The sequence below is a fragment of the Orcinus orca genome, chromosome 2 (assembly GCF_937001465.1).
Source record: "Orcinus orca chromosome 2, mOrcOrc1.1, whole genome shotgun sequence".
In the NCBI taxonomy this organism is placed as follows: domain Eukaryota; kingdom Metazoa; phylum Chordata; class Mammalia; order Artiodactyla; family Delphinidae; genus Orcinus; species Orcinus orca.
This window is the reverse complement of record NC_064560.1, coordinates 151535673-151552853: the sequence shown is the minus strand read 5'-3', so window position 1 is coordinate 151552853 and position 17181 is coordinate 151535673. Positions and strand designations below refer to the sequence as shown.

The window sequence follows — 17181 nt, the reverse complement described above, 5'->3', positions numbered from 1 at the left end:
GTAATTTGACCACAGACTGAATATGGTTGATACTAAGCAGTTAGTAGTTTTGTATTATTATTAAGAATCCTTTTAAGAGAAATATACATTGAAGTGAAATGATACGCCATCTGGGGTTTGCTTTAAAATAATCCAGTGGAGAGAGGTAGACAGAGTGGGGATATAGATGAAACAAGATTGGCTGTGTGTTGATTATTACTGAAACTGGGTAATACATACATGGGAGTTCCTTATACTGTTCATTTTACTTTTGTACATGTTTAATATTTTCCATTAAAAAAAAAGGTGTTCCTAGAATGGTTATACACCTGGAGTGTCTGACAGAAGCAAATATAAAACCTCTGTGGAGGGACATAATTTCAACCCAACGCCCCCTGCTGAATAGGAACTCACCAGCAAAAGTTCCAAAGCACTATAAGTGAGAGTAAGCAGATAGAATAAGTACTAGAATTAGACTCTAACAACTTTGGATAATAGTAATATTAGAAACCATAAAGTAAGTATGCTCCAATGAATTTTTTTAAAAAGGGAATGAAAAAAACTGAAAAAGAATAATAATTTAAAAAATACCCTAGGCAAATTTAGAAACCAAGTAATCAGAATTTCTAGAAATGAAAAATATAGTTCTTAAATTTTAAAACTCAAATGATTAAGTTAGACAGCTGGTTGGACCTCCCTTAAGAGAAAATTCGTAAATTGGAAGGTAAATCTGAAGAATTTAGAGAACAATGTTGTAAGCTAAAGATGCATCATGTGCAAATTAAGACATGGAGAAGATGAGAAGATTCCAGCCTACATCTCATAGGAGTTCCAGAGAAGTTGAGAAGAGGCAATACTTTGAAGAGAAGTAGTTGAGAATTTTCTGGAATGGACAAAAAGACATAAAATTCAAGATGTACAGTGAGTCCCATCTGAATTAAAAAACTAAATACAAGAATGTAAATACTATTCCAAATAGTAGAGGAAGAAAAAAGAATGTAGAAAACTCAGTAAGTCAAGAAAGGAGGTGGGAAAACTTCAGAAAAAGATCAGGTTAAATAGCATAAAATAATATAGTTGAAATCAAATATCAGAAATTATAATAAATGCAAATGTGTTAAGACAGAGATTATCAGGTTGGATTTTAAAAATCCACCTATGTGTTAGGCAAATGCTTATTCGAAGAAAGATGAGTCCTAGGTTCATTTTAGATAAAAGACACTTTAAGGTAAAAAATTATTGTTATAAATAAGGAGGGTCACTATAAATTTGTTGCATATGATAACAGAGCTAAGAAATACAGAGAACAAAAACTGACATAACTGGAAGCAGAAATCAAATCTATAATTGTGATGGGTGATTTTAAGACATGTCTGTTGATAGATGATAGCTCAAGCAGATAAAATATTAGGTTTGAGGGGAATTCCCTGGTTGTCCAGTGGTTAGGACTCGGTTCACTGCTGGGGTCCAGGTTCAATCCATGGTCGGGAAGCTAAGATCCCCTCAAGGCACTCGGCATGGCCAAAAAAAAAAAAAAAAAATTAGCTTTGAATAACACAATTAAAACACTTGATTTAGGGACTTCCCTGGCAGTCCAGTGGTTAAGACTCTGTGCTTCCAAGGAACTAACATCCCACGTGCCGTGCAGCATGGCCAAAAACTTAAAAGACCAACAAACAAAACCACTTGATTTAAGGGATGCATAGAACTCCCTCACCCCCATTATAGAATACTCATGTTTTTCAAGCCCTCACAGAACATTTACTAAGGCTCAAAATGATCTAAGCCCTAAACCAGTTTGTCAACAAAACTAAAAAACTGGGCATGGAAAAACCATGTTCTCTTGTTGCAATCCAGTTTGGTTGAATATTAATAACAAAAATACCCTTTCTTCACATTTGGAAATTAAGATGGAATGGTTGACTTGCCCTATATCACCACTCCCAATTTAAATATGCTCCTGTGAACTTCTGTTTTTAGATTAACAGTAGATCCCATGTGAGTTTTATAAAATACTAAATTGTCCTATTTGGAACTGTCCAAAGATGTCAGTTGTAGCCTGTCATAGCTGTTTTCTAGCCCACAGGATTATGCCTGCCACAGAATAATAAAGCAATAAATACAACACTTCTCAGAAGAATGAGTGCCGTTAGTTACATATTTACCTGTTGTTTCTAGACATATTTAAGGGTCTAGGCCTTGCATTTCTATTAAATTTAGCTACAAATATGGCAAAATATGTGGCTACAAATAGCATTAAACAGTTAAATATAGCTAAATTCACAAATATTAAATTTTCTGAATCATTTGTTCTTTCAGTTATTAAAATAGAATTTAAAAGTATTGAGAGTTAAACAATTAAAATTTTCTATCCCTATTGAATACTTCCTATGAACACAAGTCTAGACAAGGGGGCAAAATAGGACTGTTTTATAAGATTCAGTTCTGGCCCTGAAGATGTTTATGGTTTATTTTACCTGAAATTTCAAAATTATAATATTCATCTCAAGCTGAGATATTCTGAGGGGGAATGCCTATATGTAATCATGCAAAGAAAAACCCTGAAATTTCATTAAGTGCTGAATAGGGAGCATGAAGAATTTGGTAATTTAAACATGCCATGTTAAATAGTTACTTTAGTTTGAACTAAAGTGAGTTTCTTAGAAAAAGTTAATCTTGTATATTTTTTTTACAGTTTGGATTATAGGTTTTGAATACTTGGGCAGGACTGTAGGGGATGTCGAGAACATAGTTGGTGTTTGTAAGAGGAATAAATAAATATAGACACATTTTTAACTGTAGTTAATCAGTACTAACTTCTTTGCTTAGAAAGAGTAAGGAGAATATACTAACTAAACCTTCATGGAGAGGAAAGTTTTTATTTTGAACACTCAACATCAGTAGGTAGTCATGCCACTGTGTGTCCCCTGCATGTTGGCTTTCTGCGAGATAAAAGGAGAAGGACAGGAAAACTCATAGAGATGCTCACAACAGCAATAGGAGCATTATCCAAGAAAAGAGAGGAGAAATGCTGTTTTGATTGGTTGAGAGAAGCTACAAACACAGAATGTACAAAATAGACCACACACTGGCTAATAGGCTGTTATGTATCCTTACCCTAAGAAATTTCAGCTTCAGTCCCATTCTGCCTCTTTGTGCTGTATTTTTTGCGGTACGCGGGCCTCTCACTGTTGTGGCCTCTCCTGTTGCGGAGCACAGGCTCCAGACGCGCAGGCTCAGGGGCTATGGCTCACGGGCCCAGCAGCTCCGCAGCATGTGGGATCTTCCCGGACCGGGGCACGAACCCGTGTTCCCTGCATCGGCAGGCGGACTCTCAACCACTGCGCCACCAGGGAAGCCCTTTGTATCTGATTCTTCCTTGGAAATCCTTATAGCTCAAAAATCTCCTGTCCAGATTCCCTGCAGCCTTCTATATTACAGGTTACTTTTATTACAGAATCTTTCACCCCTGTTGTTGTAATTCTTATTTATCTCTCTACAGATGATGAACTGTATAGCTATGTAACTTCAGGCAAGTTACTTAATCTCTCTATTTTCTTTGCTGTTAAATATAAACGATAAACATATCAGCCTCTTAGAGTTGTTGTGAGGATTAAATGAGAGAATTCCTAGCATGGAGTAAGCACTTGGTAAAAAAATAGCTATTATTATCATGATCTCTCCTCAGCCAGGCTGAGGTCTTAGAGGGCAGTGCTCTCGTATTGTTCTTTGTATCTTCCTCAAGTGCTTATCTGCATCTGCCCAGAATCAATAAAAAGTGTTTAATATTGTTGCCTGATTTCTTGAGTCTTGCTGGTGTGTATAAGGCAACTGTTTGCAAACTGGGTTTTCTTAAGCAGTTTCAGTGGAGGCGCTTTTGGACTCCAAAATTATTTTATCCAGATTTTATCTGTAAACTGTATTTTTAAAACTAAAAAAAAAAAAATCTAATTTGTAAACTCAAATGTTGTAAAACAGAACTTTTAACGTTAAAGGCTCTTACTGTATTAACATGCTGTTAATTCATTTTTGTGCATTTCCTTTAATTAAGAGTGTGTCATTTCTCTTTAATTAATTGAAGGTTATCCTGATATTAAATGCTAAACAGTTAAAAATCAAAACAAACTACAAAGCCAGTATTTGCTGCCATTTGCAAATATTTTTTCCATAACTTTTAATAGTGTACAACCAAAACATAAAAATACTTAGAATTCTGTAGCGCATGTAGGAATGTAGCTGACACACATAATTCTTGCTTTCTTTACTTTGTATTATCTTGCTTTCTATTCTAGTGATTGATTGTATAATAAATTCATTTTGTAAATTTAAATAAAAATACATCTATTCTAATTAAATATGGATTTATCTGCTACTTTTGGAAAGAACCCATTTGTGTATTTTAGGGTAAGGATATATGCTTGACAGGCTACAACTGGCAGCCTTTGGCTAAACACAAACCTATTGGGTTTTCACATAATTGTGCATTTAGAAGAATAAAGACTTTATTGCTTTAAGAATACTTTGAAACCACTGACACGTATGTAAAGTGTCCTGTCGCTTCTAGTCAGATGACTACCACTCTTGCTTTTGCAGAGGTCCAGCTGGAGTAAGAGCCCAAGCCCTGGATAGAGATGGAAATCTCGTAGAAGATTTTGTATTTGATGGAGGAGTTGGGGATATTGGAAATCGCATTCTTCATGTGAGAAATGCACCTTCCCCTGCTGCCACTTCTTCCCTTGCAATTTCTGGAATGATTGCAGATGAAGTACAACAGAGATTTAAATTGTAAATAATGAAAGGAGCTAGGTATGCATTTTAATCTCCACATTCAGCAACAAGAATGTACTAACTACATTCTTTAAGTTTCATTTAAGAAAAATGGTTTAAAATGTCATTTTAGATAACCACGGAATTTTTTAAATTATGTAATGTGGAAATAATGATTTTTTAAAGTCCATGCTCTTTAAAAAGGTACAGTTGTATCTGTCCTGAATTCTTGACTTCGTTAATGACCTGTCCTCACCAACCATGATCTAGAGATTTGGCTTTTTTGGAATTTCTGGGAACTATAGCATGAAAAAGTGATTATTCCCCTAACTTTTTGACTTTATAATATCTAAGCTTTTTTGTCTTTCCTAGACAAGAAAATATATTGTAGGTTGCAAACCTTTTAATTTTGAAGAGTCATAGAAAAGCTCACATCATTTAGAACAACAGTATTTGTATTTGGGAATTTAAAATTGTTGATTCAAATACATGAAATTTCACATTTTGAAGTAGTTTGAATAAGATTCTGTCTTATCTACATTTGTAAGAAATAACTTTGCAAAAGAAACTCAAAGCATTTATTATTCCCAGTTTCTTTATAATTCACTTGGTCTGGTGTCATCCTAAATGTAAACAGCAGTCCACAATGAGTATTTTGCTTACTCTTCAGTCTTCTGTGGTTGAGAAACTAAAAGAACTTAGAATCCTGACACTGACATACAGAACTTTGTAATTTAAAATAGTATTTATCTCTTATATCTCTGTTCTTCAGTCATACCAAGGTTCTCAGATGTTGGCCAAGATCACTAATGATTCATGCCTACTTGACTTTTCCAGAATCCTATAAACCTTTATGAGGATATTTCTTCATTTGGGGGAAATACCTAATTTTGAGGCATTCACTTTTGTACACCGCAAAAGTGCCTTACAATCGTGTATTTCATGAGTATTTTAAATTGTTTAAAGTGCCATACTGTATACTATGTACTATATATATACGTGTGTGTGTGGTATCTGTTGAAATGATTCTTGCAATACAGAATGTTGGAAAATAGAAATATAAATGAAAATATGGTATAACGTGGGGAAACTTATTGCAGAACCACCATTTAGGTGAGAAATTTTCATCCATTCCCTCACATATGCTGTCTCTGGATTAATCTTCCAGTCTTCATTTTTTCTTTCCTCTCGTCTCTCCAAAACTGTGTGAAGGATGAGTCAGAAAGATGAGCATTTTGGTTGATAGCAAAACTTACCAGTTTTCTTCCTTTTCACTTTAAGCCAATGATTACATTGATTGAGCTACCTCATCAATTAATTTGAAAGGCTACACATCATCAGCTCATGTTACAGAATAGCACATCTCAGGTGAATAGATTAGACAGTTCTTCAGCACTTGGGATGAGAATACTGAAAGCAGTTGGAAAGTATTCACAGAGGAAACAAGCCCTAATGGTTCTTCATAACAACTGATTCTTCCAAGAAATGTGATACACAGGGTATTTTCTGTTTCATTGCAAGACTATTAAGAGATGGAAAATATTACAATTCTCTATTTCATTAACAGTAAGATTGCATATACACTAAGCTGTGAAAGACTGAAGTTATAAAAATAACTACCCTAATTAAAGCAACCCCCATTCCATTTGGGTCTTTACTATACCCCAAAAAATACAAGTGAAAAAATGATTGAAAGCATTTTGAATGTGTAGATTATTCTATTTGTAAAACGTTTTTATTTATGTCAATAGAGTTTTGTTGTGGAATAATGCTATAATATTTAAAAGTTTTGTGTATTTCTAAGAGAGAAGAATTGTATATTAATATTAAAAATATTTTAATGAGCTTTGGTGTTGTGAACATAAATTTTAGTTTCATAAAAACTCTGATTCAGTACTTACCTGGGAGGGGATATACCATGATCATGAAGGTGGTTTTCCCAGGGTGCAGCTCATGCATTGCACTCCGGATGTGCTGACCCCTGCAATTTCCCCAAATGTGGGAAACTTGGCTGCATGATTTGTGGTATTGGGGAACTGTGTTTGCGCTTTCCCCTGTTTTTTTCTGTTTTAACAGTAGAGATCCTTCAAGACCGTTTTCTAGGGGTCCAGTGGTTTGTGTTTATCTAATACTGAAGAGAACCTTTAGTGTGTCATCCATTTAATGTGGGTACTGGATGGTGGTTAATATGACACAGGGATATGGAGAAATAAGGATTTTTTTAAAACTCTGATTCATATAAATTTTGAGCTATCAATAGGCTTTAAATAGCAGCCAATGAAAAGAAAAAAGCTTGTATTTGTGTATAATGTAAAAATGAGGTAGAGTAGTTTATATTTTGGGTAAAAAGTGGAACACTAGGGACTTCCCTGGTGGCGCAGTGGTTAAGAATCTGCCTGCCAATGCAGGGGACACAGGTTCGATCCCTAGTCCCGGGAGATCCCACATGCTGCGGAGCAACTAAGCCCGTGAGCTGCAACCACTGAAGCCCACGCGCCTGGAGCCCATGCTCCGCAACAAGAGAAGCCACCGCAATGAGAAGCATGAGCACCGCAACGAAGTGTGACCCCCACTCGCTGCAGCTAGAGAAAGCCTGCGTGCAGCGATGAAGACCCCACACAGCCAAAAAAAAAAAAAGTGGAGCACTTTCCTACTTACAGAAAATGGCTTTCCATTTGGTAGTGGTAGCAATATCTGGCTGACTTCAGTGTCATCCTCATACCCAGAGTACCAGGGAACATTATTTCTGTTCCATAGTAGAATGTGTATAACATACCAATACACAGTGCTTTTTCCATGGAGAGGAGGGCAATAAGTAAATCTTTTGGAACTTCATACAAAATTATTGTTCCTCTTGGGAAGACATTTTTGGTATGCCACCTCTTACACGGGGTTGGGGTTCTGGGCATGAGCCTCCCATATGGGTTATAGGGCAAATGATCTATCTGAGTGCCTGCTCCAATTTCTTTCCAGCAGGTGGACTGTTAAGAGGACCAGAGTTAGCTACAGCAACGGACCATGAAAGTGAGTGACAACAACATTTATTGTTTCCTGTGGCATTGCTTTGGTTTGCTACTGACTGGCAGCACTTGTAGCTTTAAATAAATGGAGGAAGTAGGAGAGAGTAAATGCGAGAAAAGTTAAGTCCTTCTTGAAAATGTTTTTCAGTGAGAGAATTTTTTTTTTTTTTTTTTTTTTTTTTTGCTGTACGCAGGCCTCTCACTCTTGTGGCCTCTCCCGTTGCGGAGCACAGGCTCCGGACGCGCAGGCTCAGGGGCCATGGCTCACGGGCCTAGCCGCTCCGCGGCATGTGGGATCTTCCCAGACCAGGGCACGAACCTGTGTCCCCTGCATCGGCAGGCGGACTCTCAACCACTGCGCCACCAGGGAAGCCCTGAGAGAATTTTAGTGGTAAAATTTTTACTGCCTTTTAAAATTTGAAATGTGCTTGGGTCATTCAACTTATCTCCTTAAAGCCGTTCTAAATTCTAAAAAGACAAGTAAAATTAGAATGAGGTATCACCTCACACCGGTCAGAATGGCCATCACCAAAAAGTCTACAAATAACAAATGCAGGAGAGGGTGTGGAGAAATAGGAACCCTCCTACACTGTTGGTGGGAATGTAAACTGATGCAGCCACTATGGAGAACAGTATGGAGGTTCCTTAAAAAACTAAAAATAGAGCTACTATATGATCCAGCAACCCTACTCCTGGGCATATATCCAGAGAAAACCATAATTCGAAAAGATACATGCACCCCAATGTTCAATGCAGCACTATTTACAATAGCCAAGAGATGGAAGCAACCTAAATGTCCACCAACAGAAAAATGGATAAAGAAGATGTCGTATATATATACAATGGAATGTTAGCCATAAAAAAGAATGAAATAATGCCATTTGCAACAACATGGATGGACCTAGAGATTATCACACTAAGTGAAGTAAGCCAGACAGAGAAAGACAAATATCATATGATACCGCTTATATGTGGAATCTAAAAGAAAAACAAAAAAGACACAAATGAACTTACTTCCAAAACAGAAAGAGACAGAGACAGAAAACAAACTTATGGTTACTAAAGGGGAAAGGGTGTGGGGGGAGGGATAAATTGGGAGACTGGGATTAACATATACACATTACTATGTATAAAATAGATAACCTACAAGGACCTACTGTATAGCACAGGGAACTGTACTCAATATTATGTAATAATGTATAAGGGAAAATAATCTTAAAAAGCATATATATATATATATATATATATATATATGTGTGTGTGTGTGTGTGTGTGTGTGTGTGTACAACTGAATCGCCGTGCTGGACAACTGAAACTTATACGACATTGTAAATGAACTATACTTCAATAAAAAATTTTAAAAATAAATTCTAAAGACAAGTAAAATTATTATCAAATTCTTAGTATGATAGCATATTAATTTTAACTCAAATTTATGATTGAGTTTTTGTTATATATCCATAGGCCCTCTCTCTCATGGTATCAGTGTGTTTAATACTTCTATTTTTCAACACTTGAAGCGTGTGTTTCTAATGAGGTTGGAGTTTTTCATTTAAAAAAACAGCTTTTAATTAATGTTTTGAATAAGTACAACATTCATATAGTTGAAAATTCAAAAGTCATAAAAAAGTACACAGTGGCAAGTCTCCCTCTCTCCTCTAGCCTCCCAGTTCTTATCCCTGAGGCAACAAAACTTATCAATATCTTGTGCAGCCTTGCAGAAATATTTATATATAATAAAATACTGTCTCCATTTTTTTTTACACAAGTGGTAGCATACTCTGCATACTGTATTATACATCCTGCTCTTTTCGCTTTGTGGTGTATCTTGGAGAATGTTCAAGTGGCCTGAACACAGTGGCCTGGTTCTTTTTAGATGACTTTATAGGTTCCATTCTCTGGATTTATTATTTGTTGAACCAGTCCCTTATTCCTACTGATGATTATTTAAATTGTTTATTTCTAGGGTGTTTTTTTGTTGTTGTTTTGCTGTAACAAACAATACCGTAATGAATAATACTGTGCAAAGTCATTTCACATATGAGCAAGTATACCTATAGGACATATTCTTAGAATTTATCGGGTCAAAGGGTATATGCCTTTGCAACTTGGATGTTGTCAAGTTGCCCTTGATGGAGATTGAACCAATTTACCAATCTCACCAATAATCTATCAGAGTACCGGTTTCCCCATATTCTCACCAACATAGTATATAATCAAACTTTCTGATCTGTGCTATTCTAATAGGTGAAAAATGATAACAGTATTATTTAAATTTGCGATTTTTGTAATATGAGGTTGTGCATCTTCAATATGTTTGAGACATTTATATTTCCTTTTCATATCCTTTATCTTTTTTTTCTTATTAAGTTTTAGTCTTATTAATTTGCAGGAATTCCTTTAGATGTTAGGGAGATTAACTGTGTAGGAAATGAGTTGCGAATATTTTTTCCAGTTTGTTATTTGCCTTTTGGCTTAGCTTGTGGTGTTTTTCTTTGGTATACATTTTAAAAAATAGAATTTATCAATCTACATTTTATATCATAGTAGAAAGGTCTTTGTACTCCAAAGTTATAAACAGATTATTTTATGGTTTTATTTTTTACATTTAAATATTTGACACATCTTGGCTTTAGCCTAGTGTAGAGTATACAGTATTGATCCAACATGTTTTTCTAGGTGGCCCATTTGTCTGGTTGGGAAACTTTTTACTGGTGTCATTCTTGGATTATCTTCCACATGCACGTGGATCACATTTCTGTTTGCCTAGCCCACAGATCACAACTCAGATGCCTGTAGAGACTAGGCAGGTTACATAAAAGGGTGAAGAGTGCCAGCTGGGGAGTATAGCCAACTGGAAACGGGATGGCATATTTTTCTAAAGAGGCAGCCACTACCCCACTGCCTGCTGATTATTCCCTTGCAAGAAGCATCAGGGCCCAGTGTTGCCAGATCTTTGTCAAGAGAAGCTGAAAATCCAGATTTTTATATGAAATCTCTTAATTTTAAAATATTAACAACAGTTTAAAAATTTTAAATATAGCTTTGGTTAAACAAAATGTGTCTTCAGACCTGATTTGACCCAGAGAAGGCTTCTAACCTCCTTAGCCAAGAATGAAACTTCCCATTAACAACTTTACTCTCCTACAAGAAAATACAATCACAGTCCAGTAGTTTGACAGCCTAGCAGTTTATAGCTGGAGTTCAGGAAGAGAGAGAAAAGTGAAGACACTATATAAGCCAAGATCTTTGCCCTCACTGATGGAAAGATTGGAGAGATACAAGAATTTCCCTATCTTACCTTTATCCCAAGTATTGTACGTGGGAATGTGGGTGTGGCCATTATATATATATATATATATATATATATATATATATATATATATATATATTTTAAGTACGCGGGCTTCTCACTGCTGTGGCCTCTCCCATTGCGGAGCACAGGCTCCGGACGCGCAGGCCCAGCGGCCACGGCTCATGGGCCCAGCCGCTCCGCGGCACGCGGGATCCTCCCGGACTGGGGCACGAACCCGCGTCCCCTGCATCGGCAGAAGGACCCTCAACCACTGCGCCACCAGGGAAGCCCTAGAGATATTTTTTTAATTGAAGTATTTCTGATTTACAATATTAGTTTCAGGTGTACAACACAATGATTCAATATTTTTTATATATTATGCTCCACTTAAACTTATTACAAAACACTGGCTATATTTCCCCGTGCTGTACAATATATCCTTGTTGCTTATCTATTAGAAAAGATTCTTGATTCAGTGGATACTTGGATTAGAAAAATGGTTGAGTGGATACTAAATTTTCCAACTCTGCCATTATGATTTTGCCAAAATGACAAAATGGTGCTTGTTTTAAGGTAGGATAATTGCTCTGCTACTGATCTGGAACTGAAGCGTGGCACAGACTTTTTTTTTTTTGGCAACCTGTTCTTCCTTTCCCTTCCTCACTGCTAGTGGCTGGGAACAATGTACTGTAATTCATGTATGTTCTCAGCGTCTTTAGTGGGATGAAATTTATGTTAATGATAAAGTTTCCAGAGTCTTCAACTCAGGAAAGCTTAAGGTCTGGGGATCTGTTTTGGGCTGCTAATGAGTATGGCTGGCCCCAAGGGCAGATCCGGGTTTTGTGGCGCCTGACACCTCCACACCGCCACAGTTTGGAGGACACCATTAAGAAAACAATGCAAAAATATGGGAAGTTTTACCAAAACGGTATGAAATTTTTGTGAACACATAGGGGCTCATGCAAGTGAAAGACCTTTAAGTTCAAGCTTGATTAACGTTGCCATCTGCCTTTTTTGGCCCTACTGTGTGCTAAGGGCTTCCCACTCCTCACTTCCTTCAGTCCCCACAGCACCACGCTATGAAATTGTTACATATACAGAATAGCCATGTAAACACAAATACATTAAATATCTTGTCCAGCCGGAAAGCCCCTTTCTCTACAAATCCCTATACTGCTTCCCATGACGGAGTCCTGCGGCTCGAGGAGTGGCATCGAGTCAGGATTGTCTCGGGAAGATCGAGAGGAGGGAGAGTGTGTGTAAAACGCAGTCAGTGAGTTGCGGAGTCTGTCTGGAACGTGCACCCAGCAAGCGCCCAGGAGACGCGCACTCCCGCGAGGAGGCCTCCGCTCCCGGCCAGCCCCTTTGCCCTCTCCGCGGCGCGCATGCTCCGTGCGGGGCTGCTCCAGCTACACGGGATAATGAGCGTGGGGCGGAGGGGGCTGGCCGAGCCGCGCTTGCTGGGACCCGGAGCTTGGCGGCGGCCCTGGGGCGCTATGCGCGGCTGCTGAAGGGGCGGCGGCGGTGGTGGTGGCCAACGCTGTGCGCACCAGTGTGGCTCTCTCGCCCGACGCGCGCGCCCGGTCTGTCCCCAGGGCCCTCTGGAGGTGACTCGGGTGGGCCGGGCAGGGCGGTGTTGCCGGTTGGGAGGGCGGAGATGAGGCGATGAGGAGACAAGCCGCCGCCGCTCTCTGCTTGCCGCGGCCGTAGCGGGAGTCCGAGGAGGGGAGAGGCCAGCTGTACCCCCGCCGGGTTGCGAACCCAGACAAAGGAGGAGGAGCCGCCCGAGAAGCGGGCCAGCACCGCCAGGAAAGGAGGCCACCGCTTCGGTCGCAGCCGGGGGCCGTCCGGGTTCACGGGCCGCCGCGCTTCCTCTGCGGACTCTGCACTAGGCGAGGCCGCGGGGCCGAGGAAGCCGCCCCCGGAGCCCCCGCCCGCCCGCCGGCGCCGCCTCCGAGCCGCCTCGGCCGTAGCCGCGGCCCGGGCAGGAGGAGGCGGCGGCGGCCGGCGAGGCGAGGCGGCCTGCGCCCTGTCTGTCAGGCCACCGGCCCGGCCCGTTTCGGCCCGTGGGCCGCCCCCGATGCGGAGGAGCTGCCGCCGGGGCCATGCAGCAGGCGCCGCAGCCGTACGAGTTCTTCAGCGAAGAGAACAGTCCGAAATGGCGGGGACTGTTGGTCTCGGCCCTGCGGAAGGTCAGTGCTGGTGCCCGTGCGGCCGCGGGGCCCCCAGGGAGGTGCCGGGGCAGAGGCGGGAGGCAGGCGGGCGGGGCGCGCGGGCCGCGGCCCCTCGGACGCTCTTACGGGGAGCTACACGCCCTCCCCGCGCTCGGGGCCCGCAGGCCCTGCACTTTCTCTCCGGCCGGCGATGGGGGCGCGTGATTGCCTGCTGCGTCCAAAAGGACGTTTTCTCAAGTTCTTGCTTGGCCCCGGAAGGAAGGTTTTGTTATGATCATAAAACTGGATTTCACGTTGCAGTCATTTCGTCAGGCGACTTCCGCCGTTGACCAATTTGTTGTCCTCAGGCTGGATTCGGGCAAGAGAAAGTCCCGCTGGTATTTAGACAGTTTCTAAAACAAAAGCACATTTCTAGCCTGTGTAATTACTTTTAATTAAGTTCCTTGGGGCTGTTCCCTTAGTCGATTTGCTCGTGAAGGGGGTCCACTCACCTAAGAGGTGGTGACTTTTTTTTTTGTAAGATGGATGTGTTTCTCGAGAAATGTCAGTGAGCCATGATATTGCTTTGAACAATTCTTGAGGTCAACTTAAAGTGCCTCCTCCCTTCCTGCAAAAGGCGTCCCCCCTGTTTACGAGAGATTTCCCTTGTAGAATTCGGTCAGTTTCTTCACTGAGTGCAGTTTAGCACTTAGAATCATTTTAAGGGGACGAAAAAGGAGCAGCTCATAAAAATCTTTTAAGTTTGGGTGCATCACTAGGGTGCATCTCTCCTGTAGATGGTGTGAGTTTTCGTCTGCATTTAGGTAATAATCATTACTATCATTTTTATAATAAAACCTTTTGTAAGGTCAAGGCATTTAAAGAGTGTAAATGGGTGCAGGAGAAGATACCATACCTACTGAGCGTGGGTTTTCCTTGCCAGTGATTCAAACTTAGTCCCTTCTACCTTTTGTGGAAAATAACCAAGAATAAATTTTAAAATAATAAAGAAAGAATAAACATTAATTTAAAAGGCTGCCCTTGGAAAATAAATCTTCATACGTTAAATTTCTACAAGTGAAAGGAAGTAGTATATTAAATTAAAAACATTTTCCTCATTCATTCAGAGTTTTAGATTTGCCATTATTTTCATAATTCTTACGAAGAGATACTGCCTCCCTTGGGCCAAACACCAGCTAGTATCTTTTTAAAGAATTTGGTGGAGGTGGCTAGGAGCAGCTAGACAATTATCATTTCACAGGTATATTAGGTGTTAAAAGTATTAAATTGACCTTCCTTTTGTGGGCAGCCCGATTCTATAAGGAGAGGGAAAGAAATGGAAAGTGTGCTGAGTGGTGATAATGAAAAGCAAAGGGGGAAATGCTTAGATAGTAATTAAATCTTCCACCACATAGAAAGAAGTGTTGAGTACGGTTATCAGGTAGGCCTGTATTGTTGGCAGTGTGAAGTAGGTCTCCACCTACTAGTATTTTCTGGTAGCAAATAGAATTTGATTATGTGTTGCATAACTTATTCAGTAGGTAGCTTTGACCCTAATAATCCGTCATGCACAAATACAGATTTGTATCTTCAGGTTAGCCTGGAAACAAAGCCAGCATTATCATCCAATCCTAGTCCATTGCTTTGAGTCTGGTATTTTGCATTTATGTGTTGTGCTTGTTTTCTTGGAACTCAGATGCCTTGTAGATCTCTATTTTCTTATTCCACAGTTCTTGTACATCCTTTGCTTATGGAATAAATACAGCAAAGAAAATCTGGTCTTTTGAGGTGAATTCAAGAAGCAGTTTCTATTTAACTTATTAATTTACTGTTATTCTAGAATTGAGGTATATTCCTATGGAAGACACTTTTTATGTTTTTGGAAAGTTTTTGGTGTTCATAATTCAGATTATGTTCAGTTTTGTGGTATTTGTGGTATTGCAACATGTAGGTTTGTAGTGCTTGCTAAGAGTTTTAGTTCTTAAAGAGCTCAAGGTTCACTCTTTGAAGGATGAGTTAAATTCTGGTCTATACTTGCCACCCTTGTCTTTGTACACTGAGAATTCCTACCACTTATGGGGAGGCTCTGTCTTCACATTCAAGGCATCTAGAATTTGGTTTCCTTCTACCAGCTGACCAGATTGTTACAAAGACTGCTAGGATTAATAGTAGATGCAGCAATAGTATTAGACTACTAAGATTTTTCTCCTCCAGTTGGTGTTGCCATCAAACATGTGTACGCTAGTTTCATTTAACATTTATTGAACACATTTTAGGTACTTGGCACCAAGCTGGATCCTAAGAATACAAACATGAATAAAAGTAAAGGCCTTGCTCTAAAGGTGTTTACCACCTAGACTGAAAATTATAAACTTTGAGGTTTTGGTTTATGTAAATGAGATAGCAGTTATGAGCTCAAGGTTTTGTAAGGAATATCTCTGTGTTTGAAAAGAACAAGGTTGTTTAATTAACTCTGTGAGGTTAGTTCACTTGGGCATCTTGATGGAACCTCCAAAACTGTTAAAATATAATTTTCAGAAAGGTAAAGTCACAACTCTCATACCAATGTGAACGAACATGTATCAGTAATTTTGATTCAATTTACTACTTAATGAGGGAACTCATGAGATCTTAGAACCACTTCAAATGAAAATTGGAGGAGGTAGGTATTTATAGGCAACTTAATAAAAGAATATTAAAGTAAGATTTTGGGGTTGGACACAAAATTTGTTAATGTCCTACAAGAACATAAGCAGTAAATTTGGGATTGTCTTTCCTGCTGATTAGGTTTTGCATCTGTACCAGACAAAAATCTCTAAGTTAATCTGATCAATTTGTAAAAGAGCCCAGTCAGTAGAAAGTAATCAAAGGTTCAAGCGTAGCTTGAACTGTGCTGAAGAACACCTAGTTATCTCTTTTGCTTATTTTCAAGTTTTGGCTGATTTTTCTGGAAACCAAAAAATACATATATTTGACCAAGTTACTATTACTGACTGAAAACGCAAGGGATTTTTTTAAACCAGCATTAAATATTCATTTCACTATGTAGAAGAAACACGAGCATTGAGAAATAGATTTAAGAAAAAATAATTTTGGAAATAGAAATGTGTTGTTCTTTAACTTTTTGTTTTGTTGTGCTGCTGTTCTTTAACTGTTAAAACAGAACTTCACCTAGGACATTTAAGTACATACAGAACTACAAAGGGTAAAGTAGAGCTGAATGACACTGCTAATGGATAATACAGGCATTGTTAACATTACTGCTAAATTATGTATCTTTCCTAAAAGAGCCAGAGACATAAATGCCTTCATCACTATTCCCCGAGAAGATTGAAGCTATCATATTACTCGGAGGAAAGAAGAGTGTGGGATATATTTGTAAATGCAGCTTATTACCTGTGTCTTTGAAATGCCTGTGGTACTTTGTGCATGTGCTATTCGATTGTATGCTGAGAAAAATCAGTGTAGGCATTCTATATGTGGGAAACATGCCTTAAAATCATTTTAGCAGGTATTTTAGTCCCTGGTATTTCCGTGGTAGATGCCTTTTCTGTAAGGCCTTATTCACCAGGCTAGCCAAGGAAGAGAAAATGTCTGTCGCTATTATCTGTAGTTACAAATGTCACAGAGAACTAGAAAGAATTGGTAGAGTTACCTTGTTCCTGAGTCTAATTTCATTCAGGTTAAATATTGACCTCCCACCTCAACCATTATAGTTTGCTCTTAGATATCTGTTAAAATTCAAGAGGTGTGAATGTTTGAGTTAATTAATAGCAGTCTGTGGCGGGGTGGGGGGGTAGGGGAAGAAGGTTGAGGGTTTTGATTCAGAACTGCTTTTGTGAAATCTGAAAGAGTCTAGTGTTTATGCCTTTGTACTAATATCTCTTGGAACTATTTTAGAAGATTGTGCTGGATCTTTCCTGGGGCCCAGAAGAAAAGCCTGGGGGTCCTTTGAGAAAATGAAATT

At 39.2% G+C, this 17181-nt stretch overlaps 2 protein-coding genes and 1 non-coding gene across 10 annotated transcripts in view; all 3 read left to right on the top strand.

Moving 5' to 3' along the window:
• Positions 1–8398, top strand: part of L2HGDH (L-2-hydroxyglutarate dehydrogenase) — a 55421-nt gene extending 47023 nt beyond the window's left edge. For 4 of the 6 annotated variants that reach the window (XM_049706316.1, XM_033428463.2, XM_033428464.2 and 1 more), the window contains one exon: positions 4573–6591. In XM_049706316.1, the coding sequence (XP_049562273.1) occupies positions 4573–4768 (196 nt within the window). In that variant the 3' untranslated portion in view covers positions 4769–6591. Of the gene's footprint in view, positions 1–4572; positions 6592–7719 lie in introns of those variants that run through there. The other 2 variants (XM_049706315.1, XM_049706314.1) reach the window with 2 other exon arrangements.
• LOC117201414 (U1 spliceosomal RNA) lies at positions 6640–6803 on the top strand. Its single transcript, XR_004483433.1, has one exon. It is a non-coding gene; the product is annotated as a U1 spliceosomal RNA (small nuclear RNA).
• Positions 8399–12895: 4497 nt separating the features above from the next.
• SOS2 (SOS Ras/Rho guanine nucleotide exchange factor 2) overlaps positions 12896–17181 on the top strand; it is a 99843-nt gene continuing 95557 nt past the window's right edge. For 2 of the 3 annotated variants that reach the window (XM_049706299.1, XM_049706298.1), the window contains exon 1: positions 12974–13253. Coding sequence is in view for 1 of the 3 variants with exons in the window: in XM_004270035.3 (XP_004270083.1) it covers positions 13167–13253 (87 nt within the window). In the remaining 2 variants the exon portion in view is untranslated. Of the gene's footprint in view, positions 13254–17181 lie in introns of all 3 variants that reach the window. The other variant, XM_004270035.3, reaches the window with a different exon arrangement.